Source organism: Xenopus laevis, chromosome 7S (genome assembly GCF_017654675.1).
Source record: "Xenopus laevis strain J_2021 chromosome 7S, Xenopus_laevis_v10.1, whole genome shotgun sequence".
NCBI classification, from domain to species: domain Eukaryota; kingdom Metazoa; phylum Chordata; class Amphibia; order Anura; family Pipidae; genus Xenopus; species Xenopus laevis.
Window position 1 is genome coordinate 107148383 of NC_054384.1, and position 15463 is coordinate 107163845.

Sequence of the window (15463 nt, forward strand, 5' to 3'; positions counted from 1 at the left end):
GTCTGAATTGAGTTCATGTAAAAGTCAATGGCAGATGTCCCAGATATTCTGATCTGCTCTGGGTCTCATTCAATAGGGTTGAGGTTTTTAACCAATAATCTGAAAAAGTTGCAGCTTTCGGGCGTCAAATCCAAAAACGTTGCAGTTGTCAGCAACAAATCCGGCAAACACATTTTGCCTCTGAAATTAGTAATCCCATGATCGCCCAAAAAAATTGCAGCTTTCGGGATTCAAATCCAAAAAAGTTTCAGTTGTTGACAACAAATGACAAAAAATAATGATTCCATTTTTTACGCAATTTCACTGAGACTTTTCTCACACAAGAAATTCTTGTGAAAATGTATTGATAAATAGGGGGGAAAGTCTATTTTCAAAATTTTTTGTATTTCCAGTATTTGCTATGAGGTTTTTAAGCAATAATCTGAAAAAGTCCCAACTTTTAGGCGTGAAATCCAAAAAACGTGCAGGTGACGGCAACAAATCCAAAAAAATTGCAACATTCCAGTTTTTTCACAATTTTATCGAGTCTTTTCCCACACAAGAAATTTTTGTAAAAAAAAAAAATATTGATAAATAGGTTGGAAAACTCGCGGATTTGGTCAGAGTGGTTTTCAGAAAATAGTATTTTGATAAATAACCCCCTAACTGTCATCTAAGATGTCTTTATCCTGTGGGGGGTGAATGAGGGTAACACTTGGGTACATGACTGTATAGTTATCTTTTCTCAATTCAAAGACATGGTTATATATAGATCACTTATAGAAAATTCATAGAAAAAAAATTATTCAAAAGAAACGTTTCCCAAAAGCATGAATTTTCTCAAACATGCTTTGTGACAATTTATCGATAGTCAAGAATTCAGTTTTTTTCCAATAACTAAATTTTGGTCAGAAAGTCAACGATTATTTTTCTTTTTTCAACTTTTCATAAATGTAAAAAATATCAGCTTGAGGAAAAAAATATTATTTGAGTATGGAAAAAACCTTCTACCCTAGCAGTCAAGTCTTTGACCCACACAGCCATAAGAATCCCTATTATTGTTGAGACAACCTTCCCGTAATTTAGAGCTTTCTGGATAACAGTTATCCATAGAACGGATCCCATACCTGTATATATTATTGTATTTATTTATCAATGGGTGAAAGGTGGATCTCACCATTTGATAAATATGGTATCCCATAGGAATGAATAGAACGTGGGTGAGATTTTATTTATTACGCGTTTAACTCACATTTAGCCCCAAAAACTTGAATCGAACTTGACCAAACTTGATTCAAGTTTTTTCCCCTGAAAAAAAAAACCTGAATGTCAGGAAGGCTACTAACATGCCCTGGACCTCTCCCATTGACTTATACATGGACTTGGCAGGTTTTAGGTGGCGAATAGTCCAATTTGAGTTCTCAAAGGGCCAAAGTGTGATAAATCTCGAAATTCAAATCAAAACTCGAATCGAGTTGGATAATTCACAATTCGAATTTGAGAATTTTGACCATAAAAAACTAGAAAATTAGAATTTTCAATTTGACCATTAATAAATCTGCCCCTTAGCGTCTTTTATTACATAACCCCCCTATTTGTTACATGTGACAGTACAGAGCCTTCACTACCTCTAAATATGTCCATGACCATCACTATATAAAAACAAGTCCATTTTATTGAAACTCCTGGTCACAATGTACTTTAGGGAGACAATCAACGATGGGATGAGGGGGAGGTAACGTTTATTTGTAGAACTCGTGCTCCTGTTCATCCTTCTTGATGACCGTCTTGTAGGCTTTTTCAAAGTCTTTGGCCAACACTATGTATCTGTTCTCCCGGACAGCAAGCATTCCAGCCTGAAAGAGCAGGAGAAAGGGCTCAGAATGGAGAACATAGTGACCTGAAGAAGAATCCATTGGGCATCTCCAGCCTACTATATCCTCATGAGTGCTGGTCACATGATTTACATTAAAGTCTGCTTTAGGCAGTATTTAGGATACAAAAATGGCAGCCTTAGGGGGTTATTTATCAAGGTCTGAATTTATCTCAGTATTTCTAATATACAACTCTGCAACAAGCAACTCTGAATTCCCAAAAGGACCTTATTTATGAAGAAAAAAAACTCAGTGGAAAACTCTGAAGTTTTCCGCAAAAACTAAGTTTTTTTCTGAGTTTTTTTGCTCCGAATCCCTGATATCATCGGATATCTGTACAGAAATCAGCGCAGACACTAGGACCTTCCCCATTGACTTAAACGGGACATTGAGAGCTTTTAGATTTAGGATTCTGAGTTTTCAGACCATCAAACTTTAATAAATATTGAACAATTGGTATTTATTTATTTTATTTTTTTTGCGCCGAAAATTACGAATTTTTCGTAGTTCAGATATTCAGAGCTTGATAAATCAACCTCCTAAAGTCAGAAAGGGAATTGTGAAGCTCATATTTAAGCAGCCCATAGAATTCAGCTAGGAGGGGAGACTGTCGAGATTGGGGTTGTTTATCTGGAGCAAAGTCACTTGCTAGGGGACATGATTAGACTTTACATTAGAGGACATTATAGACACACACACACAGCCCCTCCCATTTTTAGATTTGAGGAACAGAACTTTCGTGCGGGGGGAGCAGGGGTGGCTGGCCAGGTTGCCCGGCCCTTATTTAAAAAAAAAAACTACCCCCTACATAGACCCCCCCTCCCCCCCAGCCTAGCTGCTACCCTGGGGAAATGCCCCTAACTTTTCAGTTACCCCTCGTTGCAGATTCAGGGATCAGAGTTCAGGGCAGCCATCTTCCGGGCCTTCAGTATTCTGAGACTGAGCCTGACGAAGCGGCGCATGCGCAGTAGGAACAATTTCCTGGTTTCGCGTCAACTGCACATGCGCCAAAATTGTGGGAAATTGCTGAAGTGCCAGAAGAAGACACAAAGACCCGGAAAATGGCTGCCATGAACTGCGATCCCTGAATCTGCACCAACGGGTAAGTAAAAAGTGAAGGGCATTTCCCTGGGGTAGCAGCTAGGCTGTGGGGGTGGGGAGGAAGAGAGGGGGGTCTATGTAGGGTAGGGTTTTTTTTTAATAAGAGGTTGGATTCTCCTTTAAGAGGGGCTTGGATGATTTCTTAAATAAGCAGAATATTGAAGGCTTTTCTGATACCAAAATCTACAATTAGTATTAATATTGGTATATATAATGTATGTGTATAAGTGAGTGTATCTAGAGGTCTGTATGGTATGTGAATATATATGTGCACTGGGGGTAGGTGGAGGGGTTAAATTAACAATATAAGAACGAGGCGGTTAGTTGCACGTGATACAGATCAGCAGTTACACTTACCTCCTGGCAGATAGAGTTAATGTCAGCGCCCGAAATCTTATCAGGACGAGCGACATCTGAGGTGATTGTGAAGGAAAACAACAACTTGGAATAATCATCTGTCGCACACTCTGTTGGTACAAACCGGTCTCCTTTACCCCTTCATTGAGAAGTCACTGCTGCTAAATCAATGTATTCCTAATTCCTACTGAACTTTAACATACCAGCTGCACTCTCCCCCTACTCATATAAAGCCATGATCTGCCATTCAAAAATTCACAGAAAAGCTGGAATCCTTGTGCAGTTGTAGAATCTTTACCGCTTTGTATGTTGGGTCCAGCTGCTCATGCCCCCGACCTTCAGCAAAGAGTCATAGAAAATGGATTGTAGGCAGGCAACATGCCGGAACACCAGAATCCAGGAGCCCAAAGTTTTATTTTATGTAAAAAAATGAAAAGCCTTACGCGTTTTGTGTCACCCAAGGAACCTTAAAGGGATCCTGTCATCGGAAAACATGTTTTTTTTCAAAACACATCAGTTAATAGTGCTGCTCCAGCAGAATTCTGCACTGAAATCCATTTCTCAAAAGAGCAAACAGATTTTTTTATATTCAATTTTGAAATCTGACATGGGGCTAGACATATTGTCAATTTCCCAGATGCCCCTGGTCATGTGACTTGTGCCTGCACTTTAGGAGAGAAATTCTTTCTGGCAGGCTGCTGTTTTTCCTTCTCAATGTAACTGAATGTGTCTCAGTGGGACCTGGATTTTACTATTGAGTGCTGTTCTTAGATCTACCCGGCAGCTGTTATCTTGTGTTAGGGAGCTGCTATCTGGTTACCTTCCCATTGTTCTTTTGTTTGGCTGCTGGGCGGAAAAAGGGAGGGGGTGATATCACTCCAACTTGCAGTACAGCAGTAAAGAGTGACTGAAGTTTATCAGAGCACAAGTCACATGACTTGGGGCAGCTGGGAAATTGACAAAATGTCTAGCCCCATGTCAGATTTCAAAATTAAATATAAAAAAAACCTGTTTGCTCTTTTGAGAAATGGATTTCAGCGCAGAATTCTGCTGGAGCAGCACTATTAACTGATTCATTTTGAAAAAAATGTTTTTCCCATGACAGTATCCCTTTAATCATAGGCCTACAATCAATTTTCTAAAGCCATGATCTGCCCAAAATGACACTATTCTACATTGATATTTATCATAGCATTATAGGAGCAAGAGTGATGAGCAAACTCCCAAAATGCATTGCAGTCAACAGGCGTTCAGTGTTTTTCTCCACCACACAAAATGCATTAAAAATCGGTGGGTGTTTTCCAATGTTTTTCTTGCACAATCGTTTGACCTGGACTGGACTGAAATAAAGAGCAGCTCACTATTTGTTTCAGTCCTACTACTACTCCAGGCTCCTACAGATTTAGGAAAGTGGTGAAATTATTCCCACTGTCCAAGCCAAACCTCCCTGGATTTGAACTAGAGGAAAGTGATCTCCTTTCCAAGAGATCCCAATAACAGATCCCAATGAGTCTCTGTGTAACAGACATTAGGCACAAGGATACAGTCCTCCAGGTCCACCTCCTCAGACAGGTTCATCCTGCTGGTGATGGTGGAGAATACGAGACGTTTCTGTCTGCGGTCGGGTAACGGAAATTCGATTTTCCTGTCGAGTCGCCCAGGACGCAGCAGTGCCGGATCTAATGTGTCTGCCCTGTTGGTGGCCATGATTACCTGATCCGGATGAACAAGAAACGTTTCGAATGTGAGACAATAAGAATACATCCTACAGTAGTAACTAAAATAAATCAAAGTACTACACCAGAGTACTGAAATCTGAAAATGCCCCTAACTGTAGGTTTACCCCAGAAAAATATACATTCTGACATATTGAAAATAATTAAAGTGGTTGTTCACCTTTGAGTTAAATGTTAGTATGAAGTAGAGAGTAATATTCTGAGACAATTTGCAATCGGTCTTCATTTTTTTATTATTTGTGATTTTTGAGTTATTTAGCTTTTTATTCAGCACCTCTCCAGTTCATACTTTCAGCAGTATGGTTGCTAGGGTCTACATTACCCTAGCAACCATGCATTAATTTGAATAAGAGACTAGAATATGTATAGGAGAGGCCTGAATAGAAAGATGGGTAATAAAAAGTAGCAATAATAATAAATGTGTAGCCTTACAGAGCATTTGCTTTTTTCTAGGGATGCACCAAATCCAGGATACGGCCAAATCATTCTGGCCAGCAAAACCGGATCCGAATTTGCATATGCACATTAGGACCCGGATTCTGTTCGGTATTCGGCCGAGTCTTTCGCAAAGGATTCGGGGGTTCGGCCGAATCCAAAACATTGGATTCATCTGAAAGCTGGAGAGTCAGAAGAAAAAGGCAAATAATTGAAAAAAACTATAAGAAATAAATAATGAAGATCAATTGAAAATTACTTAGAATGTTGTATAACAGACTAGGGGGCACATTTACTTAGCTTGAGTGAAGGATTATTAGGAAAAAACGTAAGAATTTCGAAAGGTTTTTTTTTGGCTACTTCGACCTTCGACTACGACTTTGAATCAAACGATTCAAACTAAAAATCGTTCGACTATTCGACCATTCGATAGTCGAAGTACTGTCTCTTTAAAAAAAACTTCGACCACCTATTTCACCACTTAAAACCTACCGAGGTACAATGTTAGCCTATGGGGAAGGCCCCCATAGGCTTTCTAAGTATTTTTTTATCTAAGAAAAATCGTTTGATCGATGAAAGTAAATCCTTCGACTTCGATATTTGAAGTCGAAGGATTTTACTTAGACGGTCGAATATCGAGGGTTAATTAACCCTCGATATTCGACCAATAGTAAATGTGCCCCTTGAAGTTAACTTAAATGTGAACCACCCCTTCAAAATGTCTTTCTGCTCCAAACTATCATCCTGCAAACTTTAGTTTCCTACATTCCATCTCAAACTTGTCCTTAGATGCAAAATAAAATATCCTACATATGCCAGAGGTGTTCTGAACACTTATGCAGAAGATTACCAAGGCACGTGGGGGACCCAGAAACAAAAATAATCCATGCATACTTTCATGCCTGACACTTTGGATGCTGCAAAACAAATCATGCTGCCTAGATTTTGTGTCGTAAGAATCGGTAAAAGTACGATGATCTCAGAAAACGTTATATTCTTATTTCCTCGTGGACCATAGGTATAAAGCTCAGCAGTTTGATATCCAATAAGCATAGGTTATTAAAGGAGATCTAAAGCCTAACTAAAGAAGTAGCTATAAATGTTGTACATTATGTTTTGTGCTTCTGTACCAGCCCAAGGCAACCACAGCCCTTTAGCAGTAAAGATCTGTGTCTCCAAAGATGCCCCAGTAGCTCCCCATCTTCTTTTCTGCTGATTCATTGCACATGCTCTGTGCTGCTGTCACTTACTGAGCTTAGGGACCCACTCACAATATACAGTACACATAGAATAGAAATGTCACAATATAAGGCTGATTAGTAATTAATACACATAATTACTACATGGCAGCACAGAAACCAGTGCAATTAGCATCAGGATTGAATAATCAGCAAACCTGTAGCATCAGCTTATATTACAGCCAGGGAAGCTCATTTTCTGCTGGATAATTAGTGACGAGCCCTAAGCTTAGCTTCTCAACAGCCAATCAGAGCCCACTGAGCATGTGAGTGTCACAGACACTTTCCAAGATGGTGACCCCCTGTGACAAGTTTGAAGTCCTGGATCATTGCTGCTATTGACAAGCTCAAACTTTAGCCCCGTGCAATAAGTTCAGTACATAAAATATGCAATTTTTAACCATATTTAGTTTTAGGGTTTAGTTCTCCTTTAAACAACATGTAGAAATCCTCCAGTTAAAACATTTCTGCAGGCAAAGACATGTATAAATATGACTGTGCAGTCGTGTTATCCCATTTGCACTGACCTTGCCTTGGAAAGCCTGTTTAGCAAGTGCATATTAGTCACCCTGGGTGAGGACTTACCTTTACATTCACGGTCTGGTCAAACCCATCCATCTGGTTAAGAAGTTCCAGCAGAATTCGCTGAACCTCACGATCGGCTGCAGGAAGCAAAATTATGATACGTGAGACGACTGCATTGTTTTAGTCAATGAGAGAGAAAACCTTCTTACTACATGTATTTACACCAACCCACCAACTGCAGTGGAACAGCTCTAATTAGATTATTTTGTTTATATAGTAAATAAAGTACCCCCTATTGTAAAATATAAGGATATTATAAGTTACAGAAGAGTTTCATGACCATATAAAAACGCAAAGCCGAAGGCCATGGAACTCCGAGGTGACTTCTAATATCCTCATTTTTTTCCAACAAGGGGTATAATATTTATTATAATACACACGTTTTAGTGAGTCGTGTGACCAAAATGACATCACTACTCACCGTTTATAACTGATGACATCACTAGTCACCGTTTATAAGGATATCATTTACAAGATATTCATGGCTTTTGTGTATTATTATATTATAAATATTCTCTATATAAAATTGTGATGACTAGTGTTTAAAACAATGTGAACCCCACAATAATTTGGAGATGCCACATAAATGTGCCCTTTCCAACAGCTGCAATGGACAGGGCTAGGCTACAATAATACAGATTAAATTGCATATACACTCACCTCCTGTCTGGGCATCGAATCGCTTTGTGGCAATGGCATCAATCTCATCAATAAATATAATGGCGGGGGAATTCTCTTTGGCCAGTCGGAAAACATCCCGCACCATTCGAGGGCCCTCGCCCAGGTACTTCTGTACAAACTCGGAGCCCACCACTCGGATAAAGGCGGCTGTGGGGCAGAAGCAGTGAGGAAATTTAATCAATAGATAAAGCAGAACAGCGATGGTTTCTATTCACTGTGCGTGGTGATAAGAAAGCAAAGCCAATCTTATTATATGATCACAAATAGGATTAAAGGATCTGGAGTATAAAATGTAGCTTTTAGCTAGTGTTTGTATGTGTGCTAATATTTATCTAGATAAGCGGAGTATGAGCAAACTTAGAGGGGAACTATCACAAAAATGAAATTAAGAATTAAGAAACTTTCTAAATACAATCTATTAAATATTCTGCATTGTTTCTGAAATAATCAAGTTTATCTTCACTATTCCTTTCTCAGCATCTGTTTCGCTTCATTCTGTCTTCATGTGGCAGTTGGGTGTCAGATATTGACAGTTAGATCCATATATAAGATCTCCTTTTGCCTAGAAGATGTATTGGATGTATTAGAGCTCACTCTATTGAAATCACCAGACTTCATGTCTCTCTACATGTAGGATTTGTGCAAAAGGCAGTTATTTTGTTAGTTCTTGTTTGTACTGGAATCAGTTATTTGAGTGAGCTCTAATTCAAAAGGAAGCCCCCTATAAGATATATTGGATCTAACTGTCATTGAATATCTGACACCCAACTGCTGCATGAAGAGAGAATGAGGAGAAACAGATGCTGAGAGAGGGATAGTGAAGATATTTCAGAAAAGGTATAGAATCTTTATTTGATTATACAGGTATTTAGAAAACGTCTTATTGCAGTATGCTGAAGCTTATATTAAATTTTCATTTTTGCAATAGTTCCCCTTTAAGTTTCCAGCAGCAGACATTTCTGTGCTCTTGCGTGATGGCAGCTCTGATCTAACACCAGATTGTGGATGAAGTTATTCACTAAATGATAAGACAAGTCATATCCTATTTTGCAAATTCAGGAGGTTTTTACTGCTGAATTGTGCTCAGTGCCGCAGCCTTGTTGTGGTAAAAGACTATCAAATACAAAAGGAGAATGTAAAGGATGTATACGTAATGTATAATTATATTGTGGCCATTCCATTAAAAATCATTATATATGCGTAAAGGAATTGTACAGGAAAAATAAAAACTGGCTAAATAGGCTGTGCAAAATAAAAAATGTATCTAATATAGTTAGTTAGGCAAATATGTAATGTATAAAGGCTGGAGTGACTGGATGTTGAACATAATAGCCAGAACACTACTTCCTGCTTTTCAGTTCTCTTGCTTTCCACTGATTGGTTACCAGGCAGTAACACTTCAGAGACTTGAGGGGGGGCACATGGGTCATAACTGTTGCTTTTGAATCTGAGCTGAATGCCGAGGATCAATTACAAACTCACTGAAGAGTTATGTCCCATGTGGCCTCCCTTATAGTCATTGACTAACTCAGAGTTAGAGAGCTGAAAAGCAGGAAGTAGTGTTCTGGCTATTATGTTACACATCCAGTCACTCCAGCCTTTATACATTACATTTTTGGCTAATTTATTATATTAGAAACATTTGTTATTTTGCACAGCCTATTTCCCCAGTTTTTATTTTTACACTGAACTGTTCCTTTAAATCAGTTTTTATCATTTAGCTGCAATCTCTATTGTCCGTTGTACTGTATACGCCACCAGAAGGAATGCTCACCTGTAGTGTGTTGAGCCACAGCCTTAGCCAGCATAGTCTTCCCACACCCTGGGGGGCCGTACATCAAAACCCCTCTAGGTGGGTCAATCCCTATCTGCAATAGGAAAACCACAGTTATGTTAAATCAGGCAACAGGCTCAGGTTCCTAATGTCAGTCCTTTGTATCATCAGAAATCTCACGCCTGTCCCCCTCACCTGTTTATAAAGCTCAAAGTGCGTCAGCGGGAGTTCTACTGCCTCCCTCACTTCCTGCTTCTGGATGTCCATCCCTCCGATATCTGAAAATAGAACGTCCGGCTTCTGGTCTGTGGGAGGAGCAACAGGAACAATGTCAGGACTAATGTAGAGATCTGACATTTATACACGTGCCAAGTTACTCCTTATGTTCTCTGATCTGGAGGGGAAATTTTATGGGACACATAGGGGGGAATTCAAAAAAATGGAGAGAGACCATTTTTGGAGTAAAAGTGGTGAACTGGTGTAAAACAGTAATTTAAAAAAATACTGTTCACTATGTATTTGTTTATCTAAGTATTTTTCACTTAAATACTGGTTTATTGTATTAATTATGCAAATCACTACTTCTGAGGAAGGGGCAAGCCCCCGAAACGTTACATCATATGACTAAATAAACGTGCAGGGGATATCCCCGCTACACTAGCCTTTTTTTGTTTGGCAAATTTCTTTTTTGATACTATTGGGAGAGGTGCCGACCCCTCCAGCCGACATTAGGCAATTATCACCAGGAGAGAATCTAGGGGAAATAGGGATTGTTTTGCTGCCTATTACATGCAAATGGGACATTCCCTTTTTCTAAATGTTATGGCCTTTTAATGGAAAATGTAAATGCTCTGAAATTGTATATTATGAAATACAAGGGAAAATAAAACACAGACACATGTATCAGAAGTATCTGAAGAGACAGGAATAGTAGAGACAGGGGTCGGGCAGTGGGTACCTGAGGAGAGCATCATGATGCTGCTGTCAGCCTCTGGGGGTAGGACATCCACTAAAGCGTTGCTGTGTTTGTGCAGAGCTACAGAGGCATTGGGTTTCAGCAGCTCCCTGTCAATGGTGCTCAGGATCCGGACATAGTAATTAGAGCCTGGAAACGATAAAAAGAAACAATAACGATTGCAATTTAATTCTATAAACATAAGGTGTTATTTATATTATGTGAGCAGACACCAGTATATTCATAACATCCTAAATAGGAGCCAGACTTAACCAATCCCAACCCACGACAGAGTGAAGCAATGATGGAGCCTATAGTTCACAGAGAAATTGCTGCCCAAAGGGGAATGTCTGTGTATTGGGCATATTCATTCCTGATAAAGAAAGAAATCTCCAGAGATTAATGGGAATAGATAATTGATAACATTCATGGGGAATTAAACACTATGAGGGGTGGATTGATCAAGGGTCTAATAGTAAATTCGAATTTGAATTGTTGAGTAGATTCGAATTTTAATCCCTCTATTCAATGTAAATTAGAAAGGGAAATTTATCACATGGAAACAGTTCTAATTCTAATTAGTGATGCACTGAATCCAGGATTTGGTTCGGGATTCTGCCTTTTTCAGCATGATTTGGATTTGGCCAAATCCTTCTGCCGAACCGAATTTGCATATGCAAATTAGGGGCGGGAAGGGAAATCACGTGACTTTTTGTCACAAAACACGGAAGTAAAAAACGTTTTCCCCTTCCCAACCCTAATTTGCATATGAAAATTAGGATCCGGTTCGGTATTCGGTTAAAATCTTTTGCAAAGGGTTCGAGGGGTTCGGCGGAATCTAAAATAGTGGATTCGGTGCATCCCTACTATAATACAGCGCCTCCTGATAAATTCTATTGATCGGCAAGTCAAAACCATTACATACAAATCATCAGTATTTTGTACTCTATATTATTTCCACTTTGCCTTTCATTTCCCACTAGAATAAAGAGATAAGGTAACACCTGTGGTGGATCCTACAATGGCCGTGTTCTGATCTACAGCCTCCAAGAACTGGCCAATCACCAGCGGGATGCTCTGTATTCGTTTCACTTCCTCCTGGGCATGGAGAAATTCCTTCTTTAGATTCTTCTGTTCATCCTTAATGTATTCCTCCTGCACCTCCAGGAATTCCAGCTCCTGCTGCAGTTTCTGTAACGCAAACACAAGTTTGTCCATTGCCTGATAAAGATTAATGATGAGATCCCGATTATTAACCAATCACCCACCTTATAGCGACTGTATAAATCTTCCAGATCTTCAGACTCAGGCCCAAGGAAGGAGAGGGCTGTTATTGGGCGGGATGAGGCCAGAGGAGGAGCTTCATCCTGACAAGGAGCAAGAGAACAATATGAATAAAAAGGCTAAAGAGAATGAAGAAGGGGCACACTGATTTAATAACCTTCACCTACATCATGGGGAAATGATTTTAATACAGGTATGGGATCTGTTATTCAGAATCCTGTTATCCAGAAAGCTCTGAATTACAGAAAGGCCATTTCCCATTGGCTCAGTTTTATCCAAACTAGGGATGCACCGAATCCAGGATTCAGTTTCGGACTCGGGCAGGATTCGGTCTTCTTCAACAGGATTCATATTCTGGCCGAACTGAATCCTAATTTGCATATGTAAATTAAGGGTGGGAAAGTAAATCACGTGACTTTTCATCACAATACAAGGAAGTGAAAACATTTTTTCCACTGTTTCCATTCCTGCCCCTAATTTGCATATGCAAAATAGGATTCAGTTCGGAATTCAACTGAATCTTTCACAAAGGATTCGGGCAAATCCCAAATAGTGGATTTGATGCATCCCTAAGCCAAACAAACCACATTTTTTAAAAATGATTTCCTTTTTCTGTGTAATAATTAAACAGTCACTTGTACTTGATCCCAACTAAGATATAATTAATCCTTATTGGAAGCAAAGCCAGCCTATTGGGTTTATTTAGAGCCACTGGTTCTGCAGAGTTGGAGAAAGTTTGTATTAAACAATACAAAAACTATAAAATCCACATTAGATCACATGACAACACAGGACCCAGTGCAGTCTGTATATTCTGATTATTAATCAGTCTTGTTGTATCGGCTTCTGGCAGATATTATTTGACTTGTGCTGTTTTGATCATTTATGACGATCCCTAAGCAGCCCAGATCACACTGAGCATGTGCACAGTCTTGGTCTTGCAACGATATTTAACAAAGTTACAAGATGGTGACCCCCTGTGGCCAACTTTGAAAGCATAAATCATTTGTTTGATTAGGCTTGTGGTGCAGTAAGTTCATGTTTATATTTAGTATACAAAATGCAACATTTCTAGCCTTATTCTATTTTATACCTTACTTCCCCTTTAAGGTAAGAAGATCCAAATTACGGAAAAACCTGTTAACCCGGAAAACCCCAGGCATTCTGGATAACAGGTCCCATATCTGTAATATGTGGAATCGTGAAATTTCTGCAAAAAGATCAATATATCTATTCCAATGAATGAGGGAAAATGGTTGACCCCGGACCACAAAATAAATTAGATAAAAACAGGTAAAGTTGGCCGTACACATATAGATGCGCTCATTTAATGTAGCTGACAAATAAACATATCTCTGCCCCTTGATCACTGATCTAATTACACGGGAAAACCATGGAGGATCATCAGGAAAAATATCCCATCCCATTGGGAATGTGTCACTTTCCAGTCAATGTTTGACTAAGCTCTGATTGGGTACAAATAGGGTGTCATTATAGAAATAGAATGTAGTGTTGCCCTGCACTGTCAAAACTGGTGTATTTGCATCAGAAACTCTACTATAGTTTATATAAACAAGCTGCTGTGTAGCCATGGGGACAGCCATTCAAGCACAGGATACACAGTAGATAACAGATAAGTACTACTATAGTTTATATAAACAAGCTGTTGTGTAGCCATGGGGGCAGCCATTCAAGCACAGGATACACAGTAGATAACAGATAAGTACTACTATAGTTTATATAAACAAGCTGCTGTGTAGCCATGGGGGCAGCCATTCAAGCACAGGATACACAGTAGATAACAGATAAGTACTACTATAGTTTATATAAACAAGCTGCTGTGTAGCCATGGGGGCAGCCATTCAAGCACAGGATACACAGTAGATAACAGATAAGTACTACTATAGTTTATATAAACAAGCTGCTGTGTAGCCATGGGGGCAGCCATTCAAGCACAGGATACACAGTAGATAACAGATAAGTACTACTATAGTTTATATAAATAAGCTGCTGTGTAGCCATGGGGGCAGCCATTCAAACACAGGATACACAGTAGATAACAGATAAGTACTACTATAGTTTATATAAACAAGCTGCTGTGTAGCCATGGGGGCAGCCATTCAAGCACAGGATACACAGTAGATAACAGATAAGTACTACTATAGTTTATATAAACAAGGTGCTGTGTAGCCATGGGGGCAGCCATTCAAACACGGGATACACAGTAGATAACAGATAAGTACTACTATAGTTTATATAAACAAGCTGCTGTGTAGCCATGGGGGCAGCCATTCAAGCACAGGATACACAGCAGATAACAGATAAGTACTACTATAGTTTATATAAACAAGCTGCTGTGTAGCCATGGGGGCAGCCATTCAAGCACAGGATACACAGTAGATAACAGATAAGTACTACTATAGTTTATATAAATAAGCTGCTGTGTAGCCATGGGGGCAGCCAGTCAAGCACAGGATACACAGTAGATAACAGATAAGTTTTAAAGAATGTCATTGTATACTACAGAGCTTATCTGTTATCAGTTGTGTATCCTGTGCCTTTTTCAGATTTGAATGGCTGCCCCAGGGGGTGGCTTATTTACATAAACTATATATAAACACCAGCAGTCCCAGTAATGAGCCACAATACATTCGGTCTTAATTATATTAAAACACTTTTCATTTGTTGGTGTTACTGTTCCTTTAGGAACGTCCAGCCTTTAGAAGAAGAAAAGCTCCTCTCACGGGCCCAATGTCAGTAACAACTTTCCAGATCTCAAATGAATCTACTTGACCATTAAAACTCCCATAAGCCCCAGTGAAGCAGTAGAGGGACGTGATGTATATAATGTTATAAGACAAACAGAAACTAATCATTATAATATGTCCTTTGTGTCCCAGGCCAGTGAATGTCGTCCCTGCTCTATCCCCACACCTGACAGTCATGTCTGGGCTCCAGGGGAAGTCTGCTGAGCATGCTGGGAGCTGTAGTACAATAACAGCAGTCAGGTATCCGTGTAGCACAGTCAGCTCAGGGCCTCACACACTACTCAGTACCTGGCCGCTTCCCTTCTCTATAACAATCCCGATCTCCTCCATTATCTCTGATTTCCCTGTATCACCGCCGCGCACCGACTCAACTTCACTTCCGGTGCCGACAAAGGAGGTGACGTCAGGAAGGGGCTGAAGCAGGATGGGAGTTGTAGTTTTTAATCTATATACAAATATACAGTTACCCAGTTCAATGAAGGGCTAGCGCTGGGCAGAATGGGACTGCTGTTTCTCTTTCGCATCCCCCAGCAAACCCAAAATACACAAACACATCTTTCTGAGACAGCACCGCGCGTGCGCACAGAAATCTCCGTGCGACTATTATTCCTGTAGGTGTCGCGATCAGCGCTCGGCTAGTACTCCCTGGTTCATCAGGCAGGAGCTACAGGAAGTTTACAGCGTCTCCTTTTTTTA

At 39.7% G+C, this 15463-nt stretch overlaps 1 protein-coding gene across 3 annotated transcripts; it reads right to left on the reverse strand.

Annotated features, from left to right (window-relative positions):
* Positions 1–1636: 1636 nt before the first annotated feature.
* LOC121396601 (26S proteasome regulatory subunit 6B-like) lies at positions 1637–15350 on the reverse strand. 3 transcript variants are annotated; one of them, XM_041571703.1, is made up of 11 exons: positions 15235–15350; positions 11984–12082; positions 11720–11906; positions 10719–10865; positions 9956–10065; positions 9761–9854; positions 7966–8133; positions 7306–7382; positions 4856–5024; positions 3312–3367; positions 1637–1835 (listed from the first exon to the last, which is right to left on the reverse strand). In XM_041571703.1, exons 1-11 carry the CDS (start codon positions 15289–15291, stop codon positions 1722–1724), a joined length of 1278 nt encoding a protein of 425 aa, XP_041427637.1. In that variant the 5' UTR covers positions 15292–15350; the 3' UTR covers positions 1637–1721. The 3 variants fall into 3 exon arrangements, with proteins under 3 accessions (XP_041427637.1, XP_041427638.1, XP_041427639.1); XM_041571704.1 differs by having other exon boundaries at positions 15056–15344; XM_041571705.1 differs by lacking the exon at positions 15235–15350 and adding an exon at positions 14934–15072.
* Between the last annotated feature and the right edge of the window lie 113 nt (positions 15351–15463).

Bases quoted from the DNA above. Each gene is read 5' to 3' on its own strand.
- LOC121396601 (XM_041571703.1), bottom strand. From the start codon at position 15,291: ATGCGAAAGAGAAACAGCAGTCCCATTCTGCCCAGCGCTAGCCCTTCA. The intron at 10,866-11,719 runs GTGTTACCTTAT...TATCGTTTCCAG, and splicing joins CATTGTAGGATCCACCACAG to GCTCTAATTACTATGTCCGG. The intron at 3,368-4,855 runs GTATCCTTGTGC...CAATCACCTCAG, and splicing joins GGAGGTGGACCTGGAGGACT to ATGTCGCTCGTCCTGATAAG.